The sequence below is a fragment of the Mizuhopecten yessoensis genome, unplaced genomic scaffold (genome assembly GCF_002113885.1).
Source record: "Mizuhopecten yessoensis strain PY_sf001 unplaced genomic scaffold, ASM211388v2 scaffold5347, whole genome shotgun sequence".
Classification (NCBI taxonomy): domain Eukaryota; kingdom Metazoa; phylum Mollusca; class Bivalvia; order Pectinida; family Pectinidae; genus Mizuhopecten; species Mizuhopecten yessoensis.
Genome location: NW_018406004.1, coordinates 54479 through 73881, shown reverse-complemented (window position 1 = coordinate 73881; position 19403 = coordinate 54479). Strand labels below are relative to the sequence as shown.

General features: G+C 35.7%; 1 protein-coding gene across 1 annotated transcript in view; it reads right to left on the bottom strand.

The window, feature by feature from the left end:
• The window catches only part of LOC110450611 (substance-P receptor-like), a gene marked incomplete at its 3' end in the record, with an annotated part of 44323 nt that overhangs the window by 10332 nt on the left and 14588 nt on the right, over positions 1 to 19403 (bottom strand). Inside the window, exon 2 of the mRNA XM_021498222.1 lies at positions 8702 to 9194. Within this exon, the coding sequence (XP_021353897.1) occupies positions 8702 to 9194 (493 nt within the window). The remainder of the gene's footprint in view (positions 1 to 8701; positions 9195 to 19403) is intronic.

Here is a 19403-nt window from a genome sequence, read left to right as displayed (position 1 = left end):
AATAACCTACAATAGTGTAGATTAAGATTACAATAACCTACAACAGTGTAGAGTTTGATTATAATAACCTTAAATAGTTTGGATCAAGATTATAATAACCTACAATAGTGTAGAGTAACATTACAATAACCTACAATAGTGTAGAGTAACATTATAATAACCTACAATAGTGTAGAGTAACATTATAATAACCTACAATAGTGTAGAGTAACATTATAATAACCTACAATAGAGTAGATTAAGATTACAATAACCTACAACAGTGTAGAGTTTGATTATAATAACCTTAAATAATTTGGATCAAGATTATAATAACCTACAATAGTGTAGAGTAACATTATAATAACCTACAATAGTGTAGAGTAACATTAAATAGCCTACAATAGTGTAGAGTAACATTCCAATAACCTACAATAGTGTAGAGTAACAGTACAATAACCTACAATAGTGTAGAGTAACATTACAATAACCTACAATTGTGTAGAGTAACATTCCAATAACCTACAATATGGGAGGATAACATTACAATAACCCTCCATAAGAGATGTTAACATTTCAATTACCTACAATATCGGATGTATTCCTACAATATCCTACAATATGTGAGGTTACCATTACAATAACCTACAATATGTGAGGTTACCATTCAATAACCTACAATATGGGAGGGTTACATTACAATAACCTACAATATGGGAGGGTTACATTACAAAAACTTACAATAGTGTAGAGTAACAGTACAATAACCTACAATAGTGTAGAGTAACATTACAATAACCTACAATATGGGAGGATAACATTACAATAACCCTCAATAAGAGAGGTTAACATTTCAATTACCTACAATATCGGAGGTATTCCTACAATATCCTACAATATGTGAGGTTACCATTACAATAACCTACAATATGGGAGGGTTACATTGCAATAACCTACAATATGGGAGGGTTACATTACAAAAACCTACAACTTGGAAAGGATACATTACAATAACCTACAATATGGCAAGGTAATATTTCAATAAACTACATTATGGGAAGGTTACGTTTCGATGTCTCAGGAAACCCGATTTACCCGATTTATTCGATTTCAAGTTAGATTTAACACTATAAATAGCCTTGTTTTATCGAGACAGATTGGTTTGAAAAATTGACAAAATTATTTTCCCGCACTTTTGCTATTACTTCTACAGTTATGTATCTCTTTACGTAACACGTATCAAATGAACGTCTGTTGGTTGAGATCCAGTGTCTTCATAGGACCATATTGTCGTTATTACTTATAACACCTATACGAGTTAATATTGATATATTAGCAAAAAAGAAGGAGCGACAGTACGGACAAAGGTATCCATCAAACTTTCGTAGCAATCCGCTCTATTATGGACCACATCAACACGAAAACACGGAACAATAATAGTCCAGTAATACATAGCAGACATTACCTCTCTACTACATGGGTAAGTATAGGCCGCATGCAACAGGGATACAGCGTGTACAACAAATTCGATGACTGTTTATTTTGATATATGAGTCAATGCTTATAGAGATATATGAGTCAATGCTTATAGAGATATATGAGTCAATGCGTATAGAGATATATGAGTCAATGCTTATAGAGATATATGAGTCAATGCTTATAGAGATATATGAGTCAATGCTTATAGAGATATATGAGTCAATGCTTATAGAGATATATGAGTCAATGCTTATAGAGATATATGAGTCAATGCTTATAGAGATATATGAGTCAATGCTTATAGAGATATATGAGTCAATGCTTATAGAGATATATGAGTCAATGCTTATAGAGATATATGAGTCAATGCTTATAGAGATATATGAGTCAATGCTTATAGAGATATATGAGTCAATGCTTATAGAGATATATGAGTCAATGCTTATAGAGATATATGAGTCAATGCTTATAGAGATATATGAGTCAATGCGTATAGAGATATATGAGTCAATGCTTATAGAGATATATGAGTCAATGCTTATAGAGATATATGAGTCAATGCTTATAGAGATATATGAGTCAATGCTTATAGAGATATATGAGTCAATGCTTATAGAGATATATGAGTCAATGCTTATAGAGATATATGAGTCAATGCTTATAGAGATATATGAGTCAATGCTTATAGAGATATATGAGTCAATGCTTATAGAGATATATGAGTCAATGCTTATAGAGATATATGAGTCAATGCTTATAGAGATATATGAGTCAATGCTTATAGAGATATATGAGTCAATGCTTATAGAGATATATGAGTCAATGCTTATAGAGATATATGAGTCAATGCGTATATAGATATATGAGTCAATGCGTATAGAGATATATGAGTCAGTGCTTATAGATATATATGAGTCAGTGCTTATAGAGATATATGAGTCAATGCGTTTAGAGATATATGAGTCAATGCTTATAGAGATATATGAGTCAATGCTTATAGAGATATATGAGTCAATGCTTATAGAGATATATGAGTCAATGCGTATAGAGATATATGAGTCAATGCTTATATAGATATATGCGTTCATGTTAAGAGAGATATATGAGTCAAGGCTTATAGAGATATATGAGTCAATGCTTATAGAGATATATGAGTTAATGTTTAGAGTGATATATGAATCAATGCTTATATAGATATATGAGACAATGCTTATAGAGATATATGAGTTAATGTTTATAGAGATATAAGAGTCAATGCTTATAGAGATATATGAGTCAATGCATATAGAGATATATGAGTAAATGCTTATAGAGATATTTGAGTCAATGCATATAGAGATATATGAGTCAATGCTTATAGAGATATAAGAGTGAATGCTTATAGAGATATATGAGTCAATGCTTATAGAGATATATGAGTGAATGCTTATTGAGATATAAGAGTGAATGCTTATAGAGATATATGCGTTCATGTTTAGAAAGATATATGAGTCAATGCTTATAGAGATATATGAGTCAATGCTTATAGAGATATATGAGTGAATGCTTATAGAGATATAAGAGTGAATGCTTATAGAGATATAAGAGTCAATGCTTATAGAGATATATGAGTCAATGCTTATAGAGATATATGAGTCAATGCTTATATAGATATATGCGTTCATGTTAAGAGATATATATGAGTCAATGCTTATGTAGATATATGAGTCAATGCGTATAGAGATATATGAGACAATGCTTATAGAGATATATGAGTCAATACGTATAGAGATATATGAGACAATGCTTATAGAGATATATGTGTAACAGAGCGCATGATTAATTAAATTATAAATCACTACCTCCGCATGGGATCGAACCCGGGACCTCTGGCTTACTAGTCTTACGCTCAACCGATCGAGCTAAAGAGAAGTTCTCTATAGCCGAGCGATATATTGCGGCTAGTATTTACCAGGGTTACATACTCCCTTTCAGGAAAGAACTCGTCCTCGAGTTTTCCAGGTGTAACTGCGATGCTTGTGGAGCAAGGCCGAGTATTTTTCCCGGGTCCCTACGTGGGCGCCAATGTAACAGAGCGCATGATTAATTAAATTATAAATCACTGCCTCCGCATGGGATCGAACCCGGGACCTCTGGCTTACTAGTCTTACGATCAACCGATCGAGCTAAAGAGAAGTTCTCTATAGTCGAGCGATATATTGCGGCTAGTATTTACCAGGGTTACATATGAGTCAATGCTTATAGAGATATATGAGTCAATGCATATATAGATATATGCGTTCATGTTAAGAGAGATATATGAGTCAATGCTTATATAGATATATGACTCAATGCGTATAGAGATATATGAGTCAATGCATATAGATATATATGAGTCAATGCTTATAGAGATATACAATGTATGAGTCAATGCATATAGAGATATATGAGTCAATGCATATAGAGATATATGAGTCAATGCTTATAGAGATATATGCGTCCATGTTTATAGAGATATATGAGTGAATGCTTATAGAGATATATGAGTCAGTGCTTATAGAGATATATGAGTGAATGCTTATAGAGATATATGAGTCAATGCTTATAGAGATATATGCGTTCATGTTTAGAGAGATATATGAGTCAATGCTTATAGAGATATATGAGTCAATGCTTATAGAGATATACAATGTATGAGTCAATGCATATAGAGATATATGAGTTAATGTTTATAGAGATATATGAGTTAATATTTATAGAGATATATGAGGTTATGTTTATAGAGATATATGATACAATGCTTATAGAGATATATGCGTTCATGTTTAGAGAGATATATGAGTAAATGTTTATAGAGATATATGAGTCAATGTGTAAAGAGAAATATGATACCAAGGATGTTATCAACCTACCCTAGATGTTATCAACCTATCGAGTATCCAATAAACCTACACAGGATGTTATCAACCTATCGAGTATGTAATAAACCTATCCTAGATGTTATCAACCTATCGAGTATGTAATAAACCTACACAGGATGTTATCAACCTATCGAGTATGTCATAAACCTCCCCAGGATGTTATCAACATATCGAGTATGTAATAAACCTACCCAGGATGTTATCAACCTATCGAGTATTAAATAAACCTACCCAGGATATTATCAACCTATCGAGTATGTAATAAACCTACCCTTGATGTTATCAACCTATCGAGTATGTCATAAACCTCCCCATGATGTTATCAACCTATCGAGTATGTAATAAACCTACCCAGGATGTTATCAACCTATCGAGTATTAAATAAACCTACCCAGGATATTATCAACCTATCGAGTATATAAACCTACCCAGGATATTATCAACCTATCGAGTAGTATGTATTAAACCTACCCAGGATGTTATCAACCTATCGAGTATGTAATAAACCTACCCAGGATGTTATCACCCTATCGAGTATTTAATAAACCTACCCTAGATGTTATCAACCTATCGAGTATGTAAGAAACCTACCCTAGATGGTATCAACCTATCGAGTATTTAATAAACCTACCCATTATGTTATCAAACTATCAAGTATGTAATAAACCTACCCAGGATGTTATCAACCTATCGAGTATGTAATAAACCTTTCAATGATGTTATCAACCTATCGAGTATTTAATAAACCTACCCAGGATGTTATCAACCTATCGAGTATGTAATAAACCTTTCAATGATGTTATCAACCTATCGAGTATTTAATAAACCTACCCTAGATGTTATCAACCTATCGAGTATGTAATAAACCTACCCAGGATGTAATCAACTTATCGAGTATGAAATAAACCTACCCTATATGGTATCAATCTATCGTTTATGTCATAAACCTCCCCAGGATGTTATCAACCTACCGAGTATTTAATAAACCTACCCATGATATTATCAACCTATCGAGTATGTAATAAACCTACCCTAGATGTTATCAATCTATCTAGTATGTAATAAACCTACCCTTGATGTTATCAACCTATCGAGTATGTAATAAACCTACCCTAGATGTTATCAACCTATCGAGTATGCAATAAACCTAATCAGGATGTTATCAACCTATCGAGTATGTAATAAACCTTCCCATGATGTTATCAACCTATCGAGTATTTAATAAACCTACCCAGGATATTATCAATCTATCTAGTATGTAATAAACCTACCCTAGATGTTATCAACCTATCGAGTATGCAATAAACCTAATCAGGATGTTATCAACCTATCGAGTAAGTAATAAACCTACCCTATCTGTTATCAACCTATCGAGTATGTAATAAACCTACCCTGGATGTTATCAACCTATCGAGTATGTCATAAACCTACCCAGGATGTTATCAACCTATCGAGTATGTAATAAACCTACCCTTGATGTTATGAACCTATCGAGTATGTATTAAACCTACCCAGGATGTTATCAACCTATCGTGGATGTAATAAACCTACCCAGGATGTTATCAACCTATCGAGTATTTAATAAACCTTCCTATGATGTTATCAACCTATCGAGTATTTAATAAACCTACCCAGGATGTTATCAACCTATCGAGTATTTAATAAACCTACCCAGGATATTATCAACCTATCGAGAATGTAATAAACCTACCCTAGATGTTATCAACCTTTCGTGTATGTAATAAACCTACCCAGGATGTTATAAACCTATCGAGTATTTAATAAACCTACCCTAGATGTTATCAATCTATCGAGTATGTCATAAACCTACCCTAGATGTTATCAACCTATCGAGTATGTCATAAACCTCCCCAGAATATTATCAACCTATCCAGTATGTAATAAACCTACCCTATCTGTTATCAACCTATCGAGTATGTAATAAACCTAATCAGGATGTTATCAACCTATCGAGTAAGTAATAAACCTACCCTATCTGTTATCAACCTATCGTGTATGTAATAAACCTACCCAGGATGTTATCAACCTACCGAGTATGTAATTAACCTACCCAGGATGTTATCAACCTATCGAGTATTTAATAAACCTTCCTATGATGTTATCAACCTATCGAGTATTTAATAAACCTACCCAGGATGTTATCAACCTATCGAGTATTTAATAAACCTACCCATGATATTATCAACCTATCGAGTATGTAATAAACCTACCCTTGATGTTATGAACCTATCGAGTATGTATTAAACCTACCCAGGATGTTATCAACCTATCGTGGATGTAATAAACCTACCCAGGATGTTATCAACCTACCGAGTATGTAATTAACCTACCCAGGATGTTATCAACCTATCGAGTATTTAATAAACCTTCCTATGATGTTATCAACCTATCGAGTATTTAATAAACCTACCCATGATATTATCAACCTATCGAGTATGTAATAAACCTACTAAGGATGTTATCAAACTATCAAGTATGTAATAAACCTACCCAGGATGTTATCAACTTATCGAGTATGAAATAAACCTACCCTAGATGGTATCAACCTATCGTATATGTAATAAACCTACCCTAGATGTTAGCAACCTAGCGAGTATGTCATAAACCTACCCATGATGTTATCAACCTATCGAGTATTTAATAAACCTACCCATGATGTTATCAACCTATCGAGTATGTAATAAACCTACCCAGGATGTAATCAACTTATCGAGTATGAAATAAACCTACCCTAGATGGTATCAACCTATCGTATATGTAATAAACCTCCCAAGGATGTTATCAACATATCGATTATGTAATAAACCTACCCAGGATGTTATCAACCTATCGATTATGTGATAAACCTACCCATGATGTTATCAACCTATCGAGTATGTAATAAACCTACCCTGGATGTTATCAACCTATCGGGTATTTAATAAACCTACCCTAGATGTTATCAACATATCGAGTATGTAATAAACCTACCCAGGATGTTATCAACCTATCGAGTATGTAATAAACCTACCCAGGATGTTATCAACCTACCGAGTATGCAATAAACGTACCCAGGATGTTATCAACCTACCGAGTATGTAATAAACCTACCCAGGATGTTATCAACCTATCGAGTATGTAATAAACCTACCCAGGATGTTATCAACCTATCGAGTATGTAATAAACCTACCCAGGATGTTATCAACCTATCGAGTATGTAATAAACCTACCCAGGATGTTATCAACCTATCGAGTATGTAATAAACCTACCCAGGATGTTATCAACCTATCGAGTATGTAATAAACCTACCCAGGATGTTATCAACCTATCGAGTATGTAATAAACCTACCCAGGATGTTATCAACCTATCGAGTATGTAATAAACCTACCCAGGATGTTATCAACCTATCGAGTATGTAATAAACCTACCCAGGATGTTATCAACCTATCGAGTATGTAATAAACCTACCCAGGATGTTATCAACCTATCGAGTATGCAATAAACGTACCCAGGATGTTATCAACCTGTCGAGTATTTAATAAACCTTTCCAGGATGTTATCAGCCTATCGAATATGTAATAAACCTTCCCAGGATGTTATCAAACTTCCAAGGATTTTATAAACATACAAAGGATGTTATCAAACAACCATAGATGTTATCAACCTACCCAGTATGTTATCAACCTACCAAGGATTTTATCAAGCTACCACGGATGTTGTCAACCGACCCTAGATGTCATCAACCTACCCAGGGTGTTATCAACCTATCGATTATGTAATAAACCTTCCCGTGATGTTATCAAACTTCCAAGAATTTTATAAACATACCAATGATGTTATCAACCAACCATAGATGTTATCAACCTACCCAGTATGTTATCAACCTACCAAGGATTTTATCAAGCTATCACGGATGTTGTCAACCTAACCTAGATGTCATCAACCTACCCAGGGTGTCATCAACCAATGATGTTATCAACATACCCAGCACGCTATCAATCTTCCCTCGATGTTATTAACCTACCCTCGATGTTATTAATCTACCCTCGATGTTATTAACCTACCCTCGATGTTATTAATTTACCGTCGATGTTATCAACCTACCCAGTATGTTATCTACCTACCAAGGATTTTATCAAGCTACCACGGATGTTGTCAACCTACCCTAGATGTCATCAACCTACCCAGGGTGTTATCCACCAACCAATAGTGTTATCAACCAATGATGTTATCAGCATACCCAGGACACTATCAATCTATCCTCGATGTAATTAACCTACCCTCGATGTTATTAATCTACCCTCGATGTTATTAATCTACCCTATATGTTATCAACCTACCTTGCGTTTCGTTCTAGCCTGCACCTCTACTCGTTTATCAACGATTTCTCCTGGAATTGTGCTAATCCATAACTTCATGATTATTATAGAATAAGCAAACGTCATGACAATGATAGGAACAAAGTAGAGGACTACGGAGACCACGACATAGTAAGCTGTCCTCGACGTCTGCTCTGTCACCGTCACATTGTCCACTGTCGTCGTCCATGTTGGGAACTCGTCATCGCACCATTGCTCCACGTGATCAGACCAATGGCGGACGTTCAACTTCCGGTAGAGAAGGACAGGAAGAGCCACAGCCAGTGCAGATAACCAAATGAGAATAAGAGAGGTACGAGCCCGCTTCTCTGTCATGTGGGCACGCAAGGCGAACACAATCCCAAAGAACCGGTCATAGGCAATGAGTGTGAGGGAAAGCACGCTAGCCACGAGTGACAGGACTGAAAGTAGAGGAAAATACGAAATCAGCATTAAATCACCTACAAATGGAAACCTGTGTGAAATAGAGGACACAGGAACAGACTAACCAATACAATGCTTGAACGATATCGTCATTACATTGTAGCTGTAAGCAGTGGACATAATCCGCATGTAACGATCTTATAATATGTTTGGTTTATAGGTTTATTTATAATCTGTACAAAGAAATATTCCATTGTAAACAATGGCGCAGTGTACAGCTGTACAGAATACGGTTAGGACGCTGCTGTATAACTAACATAGACATTTTCAATCTGAGGGCATCGATTCTTGAATGTCCAAACTCTGGAAAACCTTCGTTTGGGAGTTTTGTAATTCTTATCCTGATGTGAGTTTTCTGTCGTACCCTCGAGGTAGGGAATGATACACTGTCTTCCTGTTTCAGATGATTTTTTTCACCAACCGCCTAGCTAAAATATGACGTCATCTGATAATAAAATAAATGTGACGTCATTAAACAGTCAACCAAAAAAAGACCATCTGCCGAATGAACTACGTAACAATAGCTATGTCTCATGTGATTGTGTGCCTCGGTATCGTTATTGTGAACATAAATTATGATCAACAGGACAAGTGTTTGATTGTTTTAAATATCAAAGTTCGATGTGAATGAGATGCTATAGCTTTACACTACGTAGTATAGCTCCCTGATGTCTACTCTAGCAGACATACTTCACCAACACAGCCCGTCAACACCGACACCAAGTCAAGGTGACCTCTAGCATTTCTGAAGTAACAACCATTGACGTACATTAGAGGCGTTGATTCAAAAGCGATCAGATTTCATTAGTAATCCTCCAGTCAAGAGCAATTGGGGGGGACGCATGGAAAATCAGAATAAAAAAATGACACAAAAAAAACACTTCACATTTTTTCGGTATTTCGGCGTATTTTACTTCACAATTAGTGTTCTGCTAAAGTCTTTCGAAGATTGATTGTCATATGTATTTAAACGGGACAAGTCAGTGAAATATTGGGCCTAATTAACATGGCCCAGCGTTGAGCGGATACAATGTGTGTGTTTATGTGCGTCACAGTTTTGACAATGGACATATCATTGGGGTTGGCGTCGATAATCTGTAGATGGTCCAATCGCTGTTGTGATTTTGATGAAATTAATGAAACTCGTCCTAACGTTTATGCTTTCTCGCACCAAAATGTTATTTATTGAATTTTCCTCTGTTTTATACGTCAGACCTGAACTCGAACCTCATTTATATCTATTAGCAATTAACAGGAAACGTTGTCATTCTACCACGAATGCAAAGCGTATCAAGCTGTGGAAGAAACAATCGGCAACAACATACAGTACAGATCGTATATTAAGGATTTTGCAACATTTTCTTTCTACATCTACATCTACAAAGTAATGACCACCTTCATCTATTTGAAGAGCATGTCATGTGATAGTGGGTGCAAGGTCAAGAGAAGAAAAGATAAAAGATAGTGAAAGGGAATATTTATAAAGTATGGGAGTAAGAATTGTTTTTTGTTAAGGGACAGTTTAAAGCAGTCAGAAGAGGTAATGGAGGTTATATCTGGAGGCAGGTTATTCCAGTCTACTATGGTACGAGGGAAGAAGGATTGTTGTCGTACCTGTGTTCTACATGAGAGTGTTTGATATGAGTTCCGGTGTGCGTGTCTTGTGTGGCGGGATGGAGGTATGAGTTGGTCTTTTCTTATATTGACTTTGTCATGTATAGTTTTGTGTAGTATTGTCAGTCGCATGACTCTCCTTCTGTCTTCAAGTGATTGCCAGTTAAGGCATTGAAGCATGTCACCAACACTGGAGGTGTTTCTAAATTTGTTGGTGACTACTCTGGCTGCTATACGCTGCACCATTTCAATTTTGCTTATGTCTGTTTTAGTATTAGGGTCCCAAACTGAGCAGGCATATTCTAGGGATGGTCTGACAAGTGTTTTATATGCCCGCTCCTTGACAGATGGAAAGTTTATCTTTAGATTTCGTCTGAGAAAGCCTAAGGTGGAGTTGGCTTTCCCACAGATGTTATTTATGTGACATTCCCACTTGAGATTTGACTGTATAGTGACACCTAAATATTTTGCTTTGTCTACGTGTTGTAATTCCTTTCCGTACAGCATGTATTTGTAATGTTGTGGGGGTTTGTTGTTGGTGATGGAAAGGACGTTACATTTGTCAGGATGGAAGGACATTTCCCATGCTATCTCCCATAGAGCTAGTTTGTCTGTTAATGGGACTCGTAGATATATAGTATGTGTTTAGGTGTGTGAATTAGAAACAGCTATTAATGAAATATCTAGAAACTATTCACGAAATGTTTGGGAAAGGACAAGACAACCAGCACCACAAACACATCTGAGGGATGAACATTTACAAGTTGACCAATTTTCGTGAGCGTCACTGCTGCTTGAAGAACATGGATAGCCGTAAGTTGGTTGAGTGTATTTTGAGGATCTTTTTACAGTTATTTTGTTAAGGTTTCATAGCTTTTTATCTGTCACAGTTTCGTGTAGTTTTACGAAAATTTCGTGACAGTGTAGATGTGGACACAAATCAACGTCCTTATTAAAAATAAGTCAGAGACTGATAGACGCTCACTCCTCGTATACATCAATTACCGATATACTCTAAACAACGCCGAGTCTCGCGGGAGTTCAATGTGATGGCGCTCTTATCCACTTACACTTGTGGGTAAATTACAGCCAGCTGATCCAGCCAAATATCACTGATAGACAAGGTTCCGCGATTTCTTCAACATTTTTTAGACTTGACAAATGATATCAAAAAAAATAAAAATAAATTCATTTAGCAAGGCTAGTTCATCTTAAATAACAAATTTATATTGCAACATTACTTACACTGTCTCAGTGTAAAGGAACATTACTTACACTGTAGCAGTATATAGGAACATAACTAACACTGTAGCAGTATATAGGAACATAACTTACAATGTAGCAGTGTTAAGGAACATTACTTACACTGTAGCAGTGTTTAGGAACGTAACTTACACTGTAGCAGTGTATAGGAACATAACTTACAATGTAGCAGTGTATAGGAACATTACTTACACTGTAGCAGTGTTTAGGAACATAACTTACACTGTAGCAGTGTATAGGAACATAACTTACACTGTAGCATTGTATAGGAACATAACTTACACTGTAGCGGTGTATATGAACATAACTTACACTGTAGCAGTGTAAGTTATGTTCATATACACCGCTACAGTGAAAGTTATGTTCCTATACAATGCTACAGTGTAACTTATGTTCCTATACACTGCTACAGTGTAAGTTATTTTCCTATACACTGCTACAGTGTAAGTAATGGTCCTTAACTCTGTAGCAGTGTTAAGGACCATTACTTACACTGTAGCAGTGTATAGGAACATAACTTGCACTGTAGCATTGTATAGGAACATAACTTTCACTGTAGCGGTGTATATGAACATAACTTACACTGTAGCAGTATATAGGAACATCACTTACAATGTAGCAGTGTTAAGGAACATTACTTATACTGTAGCAGTGTCAAAGAACACAACTAACCCTGTAGCAGTGTTAAGGAACACAACTAACTCTGTAGCAGTGTTAAGGAACACAACTTACACTGTAGCGGTGTTAAGGACCATTACTTACACTGTAGCAGTGTTAAGGAACATAACTTACAATGTAGCAGTGTATAGGAACATTACTTACACTGTAGCAGTTTCTAGGAACATAACTTACACTGTAGCAGTGTTAAGGCACATAACTTACACTGTAGCAGTGTTAAGGAACATAACTTACAATGTAGCAGTGTCAATTAACATAACTTACACTGTAGCGGTGGATATGAACATAACTTACACTGTAGCAGTATATAGGAACATAACTTACAATGAAGCAGTGTTAAGGAACATTACTTACACTGAAGCAGTGTATAGGAACATAACTTACACTGTAGCGGTGTAAGTTATGTTCCTATACAATGCTACAGTGTAAGTTATGTTCCTATACACCGCTCCAGTGTAAGTTATGTTCCTTGACACTGCTATTGTGTAAGTTATGTTCCTAAACAATGATACAATGTAAGTTATGTTCCTAAACACTGCTACAGTGTAAGTAATGGTCCTTAACACTGCTACAGAGTTAAGGACCATTACTTACACTGTAGCAGTGTTAAGGAACATAACTTACACTGTATCAGTGTTAAGGAACATAACTTACACTGTATCAGTGTTAATGAACATAACTTACACTGTAGCAGTGTATAGGAACATAACTTTCAATGTAGCAGTGTATAGGAACATTACTTACACTGTAGCAGTGTTAAGGAACATTACTTACTCTGTAGCAGTGTTAAGGAACACAACTTCCACTGTAGCAGTGTTAAGGAACACAACTTACACTGTAGCAGTATATAGGAACATAACTTACAATGTATCAGTGTATAGGAACATTACTTACACTGTAGCAGTGTTAAGGAACATTACTTACACTGTAGCAGTGTCAAAGAACACAACTAACCCTGTAGCAGTGTTAAGGAACACAACTAACTCTGTAGCAGTGTTAAGGAACACAACTAACTCTGTAGCAGTGTTAAGGAACACAACTAACTCTGTAGCAGTGTTAAGGAACACAACTTATACTGTAGCAGTGTTAAGGAACACAACTTACACTGTCTTACAATGTAGCAGTGTTAAGGAACATTACTTACACTGTAGCAGTGTCAAAGAACACAACTAACACTGTAGCAGTGTTAAGGAACACAACTTACACTGTAGCAGTGTTAAGGAACATAACTTACACTGTAGCAGTGTTAAGGACCATTACTTACACTGTAGCAGTGTATAGGAACATAACTTACAATGTAGCAGTGTTAAGGAACATTACTTACACTGTAGCAGTGTTAAGGAACATACCTTACAATGTAGCAGTGTCAATTAACATAACTTACACTGTAGAAGTGTTAAGGAACATTACTTACACTGTAGCAGTGTTAAGGAACATAACTTACAATGTAGCAGTGTCAATTAACATAACTTACACTGTAGCAGTGTTAAGGACCATTACTTACACTGTATCGGTGCCAAGGAACATAACTTACCCTGTAGCAGTGTTACGGAACATAACTTACCCTGTAGCAGTGTTAAGGAACATAACTTACACTGCATCAGTGCCAAGGAACATAACTTACACTGTAGCAGTGTCAATTAACATAACTTACACTGTAGAAGTGTTAAGGAACATTACTTACACTGTAGCAGTGTCAAAGGACACAACTAACACTGTAGCAGTGTTAAGGAACACAACTTACACTGTAGCAGTGTTAAGGAACATAACTTACACTGTAGCAGTGTTAAGGACCATTACTTACACTGTATCGGTGCCAAGGAACATAACTTACACTGTAGCAGTGTTAAGGACCATTACTTACACTGTAGCAGTGTGAAAGAGCATAACTTATACTGTAGCAGTGTTTAGGAACATTACTTACACTGTAGCAGTGTTAAGGAACATTACTTACACTGTAGCAGTGTTAAGGAACATAACTTACACTGTAGCAGTGCTGCATAACGCTCAGCATTTTGGGCAAAGGCAACCCGTTGTCAGTATAATGTTACCGGGCGGTATTGTGTGCTGTGTGCCTTCGGCGTGGTATTTCAGTGAGGTAGCAACCTAATGTCGGCATCAGATCCGCGCTATCACAAGGAGGCAAACACACCAACATACCCTGCCTCCGACACACATACACCATTAGATATAGCTAACCCAAGCCATTCTAAAGCGCTTTATAGTACATAGATATACAATATACATAATATACAACATTAGATATAGCGCCCTACCTAGCTAACCCAAGCCATTCTAAAGCGCTCTACAGTACATAGATATACAATTGTATACAGTCAATACAATTAGCATATATGTTAATCAATACAATATTGAGGAATTAGCAGGAGCTGCCTTATCAGGCGCTAACTACTAGTCCTATGCCACCTAGCTAATATCTCCCTATGTGTGTATGTCTGTGTGTGTGCTGAGGATGTATTGTGTTCTGTTTTTAGTGGGACCGTGCTTCCAACGGTATCATTTATAGTGCCACCTCAATTTAATGCTACAGCACAGATACCGCAACACCCACCCCAGTCCATTTTATACTCCACATGGGTTGTTGGAGTTGTGTGGGCAGGAGAAAAACACTTTCTCTGAATATTCCATGCGTAAGGCGACTTCGGAGATCGAACCCCGGCCGCCTGCTTAAAAGGCCGGAGTGTTAACCACTCGACCAATCCGTACATGATTTAGGGAATCAGATTTTAATCTGTTCAAACCGTGTTCAACGCATACACAACATGCACGGATGCACGTCCTTAAATGACCTTAGCTGTTGATAGGACGTTAAACCGTGTTCAACCAACCGTGTTCAACCAACCGTGTTCAACTCTTCTGAATATATCTAATTCCCTAAATTATCAAACAAACAAGTGTATCCTTGACCATGCATTGACACTAAGTGTATCCTTGACCATGTATTGACAATAAGTGTATATTTGACCATGTATTGACAATAAGTGTATCCTTGACCATGTATTGACAATAAGTGTATATTTTACCATGTATTGACAATAAGTGTATATTTTACCATGCATTGACAATAAGTGTATCCTTGACCATGTATTGACAATAAGTGTATATATGACCATGTATTGACAATAAGTGTATCCTTGACCATGTTTTGACAATAAGTGTATCCTTGACCATGCATTGACAATAAGTGTATCCTTGACCATGTATTGACAATGCATGGTAAAATATACACTTATTATCAATACATGGTCAATGATACACTTGTTGTCAATGCATGGTCAAGGATACACTTCTTGTCAATACATGGTTAAATATACACTTATTATCAATACATGGTCAAAGATACACTTATTGTCTATCCATGGTCAAGGATACACTTATTCTCAATACATGGTCAATGATACTCTTATTGTCAATGCATGGTAAAATGTACACTTATTGTCAAGGCATGGAAAAATATACACTTATTTACAATAAGTGTATCCTTGACCATGTATTGACAATAAGTGTATATTTGTATTCAGATACATTGAACAAAAAACTCTAAAACTCTATAAACGTACCACCACCGCGCTCTGTCCTTTCTTCCTCACACTCTCCCCTCATTCCCCCTTCCTGTCACCAACCTGTATATCTCTCATGGGTGGTGAAATATGTATTGAACTGTGGATTTTGTATATGGCAAATTACATCATTTGTCTGGTAAAACAGGAAACTATATACACGTCTATCTGTATAGCATCGAAAAAGGGTAGATATATCATTTTGTTTTATTTTACCTCATTCTAACATGCTAACTGATACAACATTATAAAGCACATTATAAATGTACTAATCAGTCATTGGGACAACATTACTGATACAACATTAGAAAGCACATTGTAAATGTACTAATCAGTCATTGGGACAACATAGCTGATACAACATTATAAAGCACATTATAAATGTACTAATCGGTCATTGGGACAACATAGCTGATACAACATTATAAAGCACATTATAAATGTACTAGTCGGTCATTTGGACAACATAACTGATACAACATTATAAAGCACATTATAAATGTACTAGTCGGTCATTTGGACAACATAACTGATACAACATTATAAAGCACATTATAAATGTACTAATCGGTCATTGGGACAACATAGCTGATACAACATTATAAGCACTTTATAAATGTACTAATCAGTCATTGGGACAACAAAGCTGATACAACATTATAAGCACACTATAAATGTACTAATCAGTCATTGGGACAACATTACTGATACAACATGATAAAGCGCATTATAAATGTACTAATCAGTCATTGGGACAACATTACTGATACAACATTAGAAAGCACAGTATCAATGTACTAATCAGTCATTGGGACAACATAGCTGATACAACATTATAAAGCACATTATAAATGTACTAATCTGTCATTGGGACAACATAGCTGATACAACATTATAAGCACTTTATAAATGTACTAATCAGTCATTGGGACAACATTACTAATACAACATTAGAAATCACATTATAAATGTACTAATCAGTCATTGGGACAACATTACTGATACAACATTAGAAATCACATTATAAATCTACTAATCAGTCATTGGGACAACATAGCTGATACAACATTATAAGCACTTTATAAATGTACTAATCAGTCATTGGGACAACATAACTAATACAACATTATAAAGCACATTATAAATGTACTAATCTGTCATTGGGACAACATAGCTGATACAACATTATAAAGCACAGTATAAATGTACTAATCGGTCATTGGGACAACATAGCTGATACAACATTATAAAGCACAGTATAAATGTACTAATCGGTCATTGGGACAACATAGCTGATACAACATTATAAGCACTTTATAAATGTACTAATCAGTCATTGGGACAACAAAGCTGATACAACATTATAAGCACACTATAAATGTACTAATCAGTCATTGGGACAACATTACTAATACAACATTAGAAATCACATTATAAATGTACTAATCAGTCATTGGGACAACATTACTGATACAACATTAGAAATCACATTATAAATCTACTAATCAGTCATTGGGACAACATAGCTGATACAACATTATAAAGCACATTATAAATGTACTCTATTAAATACTACCGACGTATCACGTCCGTCCTGAAATATTGTCAGACGATTAATTTATTCATTTTATCTTATTAACTTCAATACCAAAACTCCATGTGTATGCTATAGACATTTTCTTTTAGTATTTTATTGTTAGTGATGTTTGCCGTAGCTATCGTTACTATACTGTGTTCAGGCCTATACTATCAATCGATAAGTTTTATATCGTTAGCTATGTCCCATAGAAAAATGGAAACGGCTGAAACTCCACGTCCCTCATAAAAATATATAATACCCACTCGTCTGATGTGCAGTCGGAAACGGCACTCCGGTGCTTTTTTGTTGTTATTGTTTTAACTGATTTCAGATTATCGCTGTTTACTGGAAGTACATATACCACGTATATATCACGTGACAGGCATATCTAAAATCCGGTAGAATCTGGACACAAAAGTATCTTGAAAACGACGTATTCACGTGACAAGTTGTTCGTAATTTTTGCAAAATGTTAAGTTGGACGTTCTTCTTCTAAGTGAACAACATCAATATTACTCGAAGAACATTCCTCCGGGCCAAGTACAGCAAACGTTCTCTCTGTTTTAAACCTCCACTACCTTTACAAGCACACACTGTAGTAGGGAAGTTACCAACCTTACACAAGCACACACTGTAGTAGGGACCAACCTTACACAAGCACACACTGTAGTAGGGAAGTTACCAACCTTACACATGCACACAGTTGTCAGACCACTTGAGGTATCATACATGTAGGGAGATCTAGAAGTCTTTACTCGATCAATTATGAATAATATTTTTTATTTTTTTTTTCTAACATGGCAAAAACATTTATGGAGCTGTTGCTTACTCTTTTATTTTATTTACACAGCTATACTATAATTAAAAGTATTGAAGAGCATGCCAGCGCCGTGCCAATTGTTGACAGTGTGGTATGATCTGGGTAAAACTTAGTATGCTTCGTCAAGAAACAAGACAGGAACATGAAAAATGTATAAAATAAATGGATATGACAGTGATGTATGTATTGTTTAACTAAACAGCTGAGAAGTCCGTCTATAGGCTACTAAAACATTTAAATGCATGCTTTAAATACTTTTATTGACATTAGAATGAATAAAAAATATAACCAGCTAACTTTTTACCAGAATGCCTAACAGTTTGACGTGTCGTTCTTTGTTCTCCCGAAACCAGAAATCTCTTTCTGAATTGTAAAGATGTCCCTGTGCGATGGACTTGTTGATGCCTTCAAGTCTACATAACATTCTGATTTACAACTAGCCTTTCTGAAATATTGCTTTGTTTCTTCTCTGCTGTCATTGACATTAAATAGCAAGTCCTGAATATTCTATACGTACCGGTCACTTCAGTCTTATATAGCAAGTACTGAACATTTTATACCTACAGGTCACTTCAGTCTTAAATAGCAAGTCCTGAACATTCTATACTTACAGGTCACTTCAGTCTTAAATAGCAAGTCCTGAACATTCTATACCTACAGGTTACTTAAGTCTTAAATAGCAAGTCCTGAACATTCTATACCTAC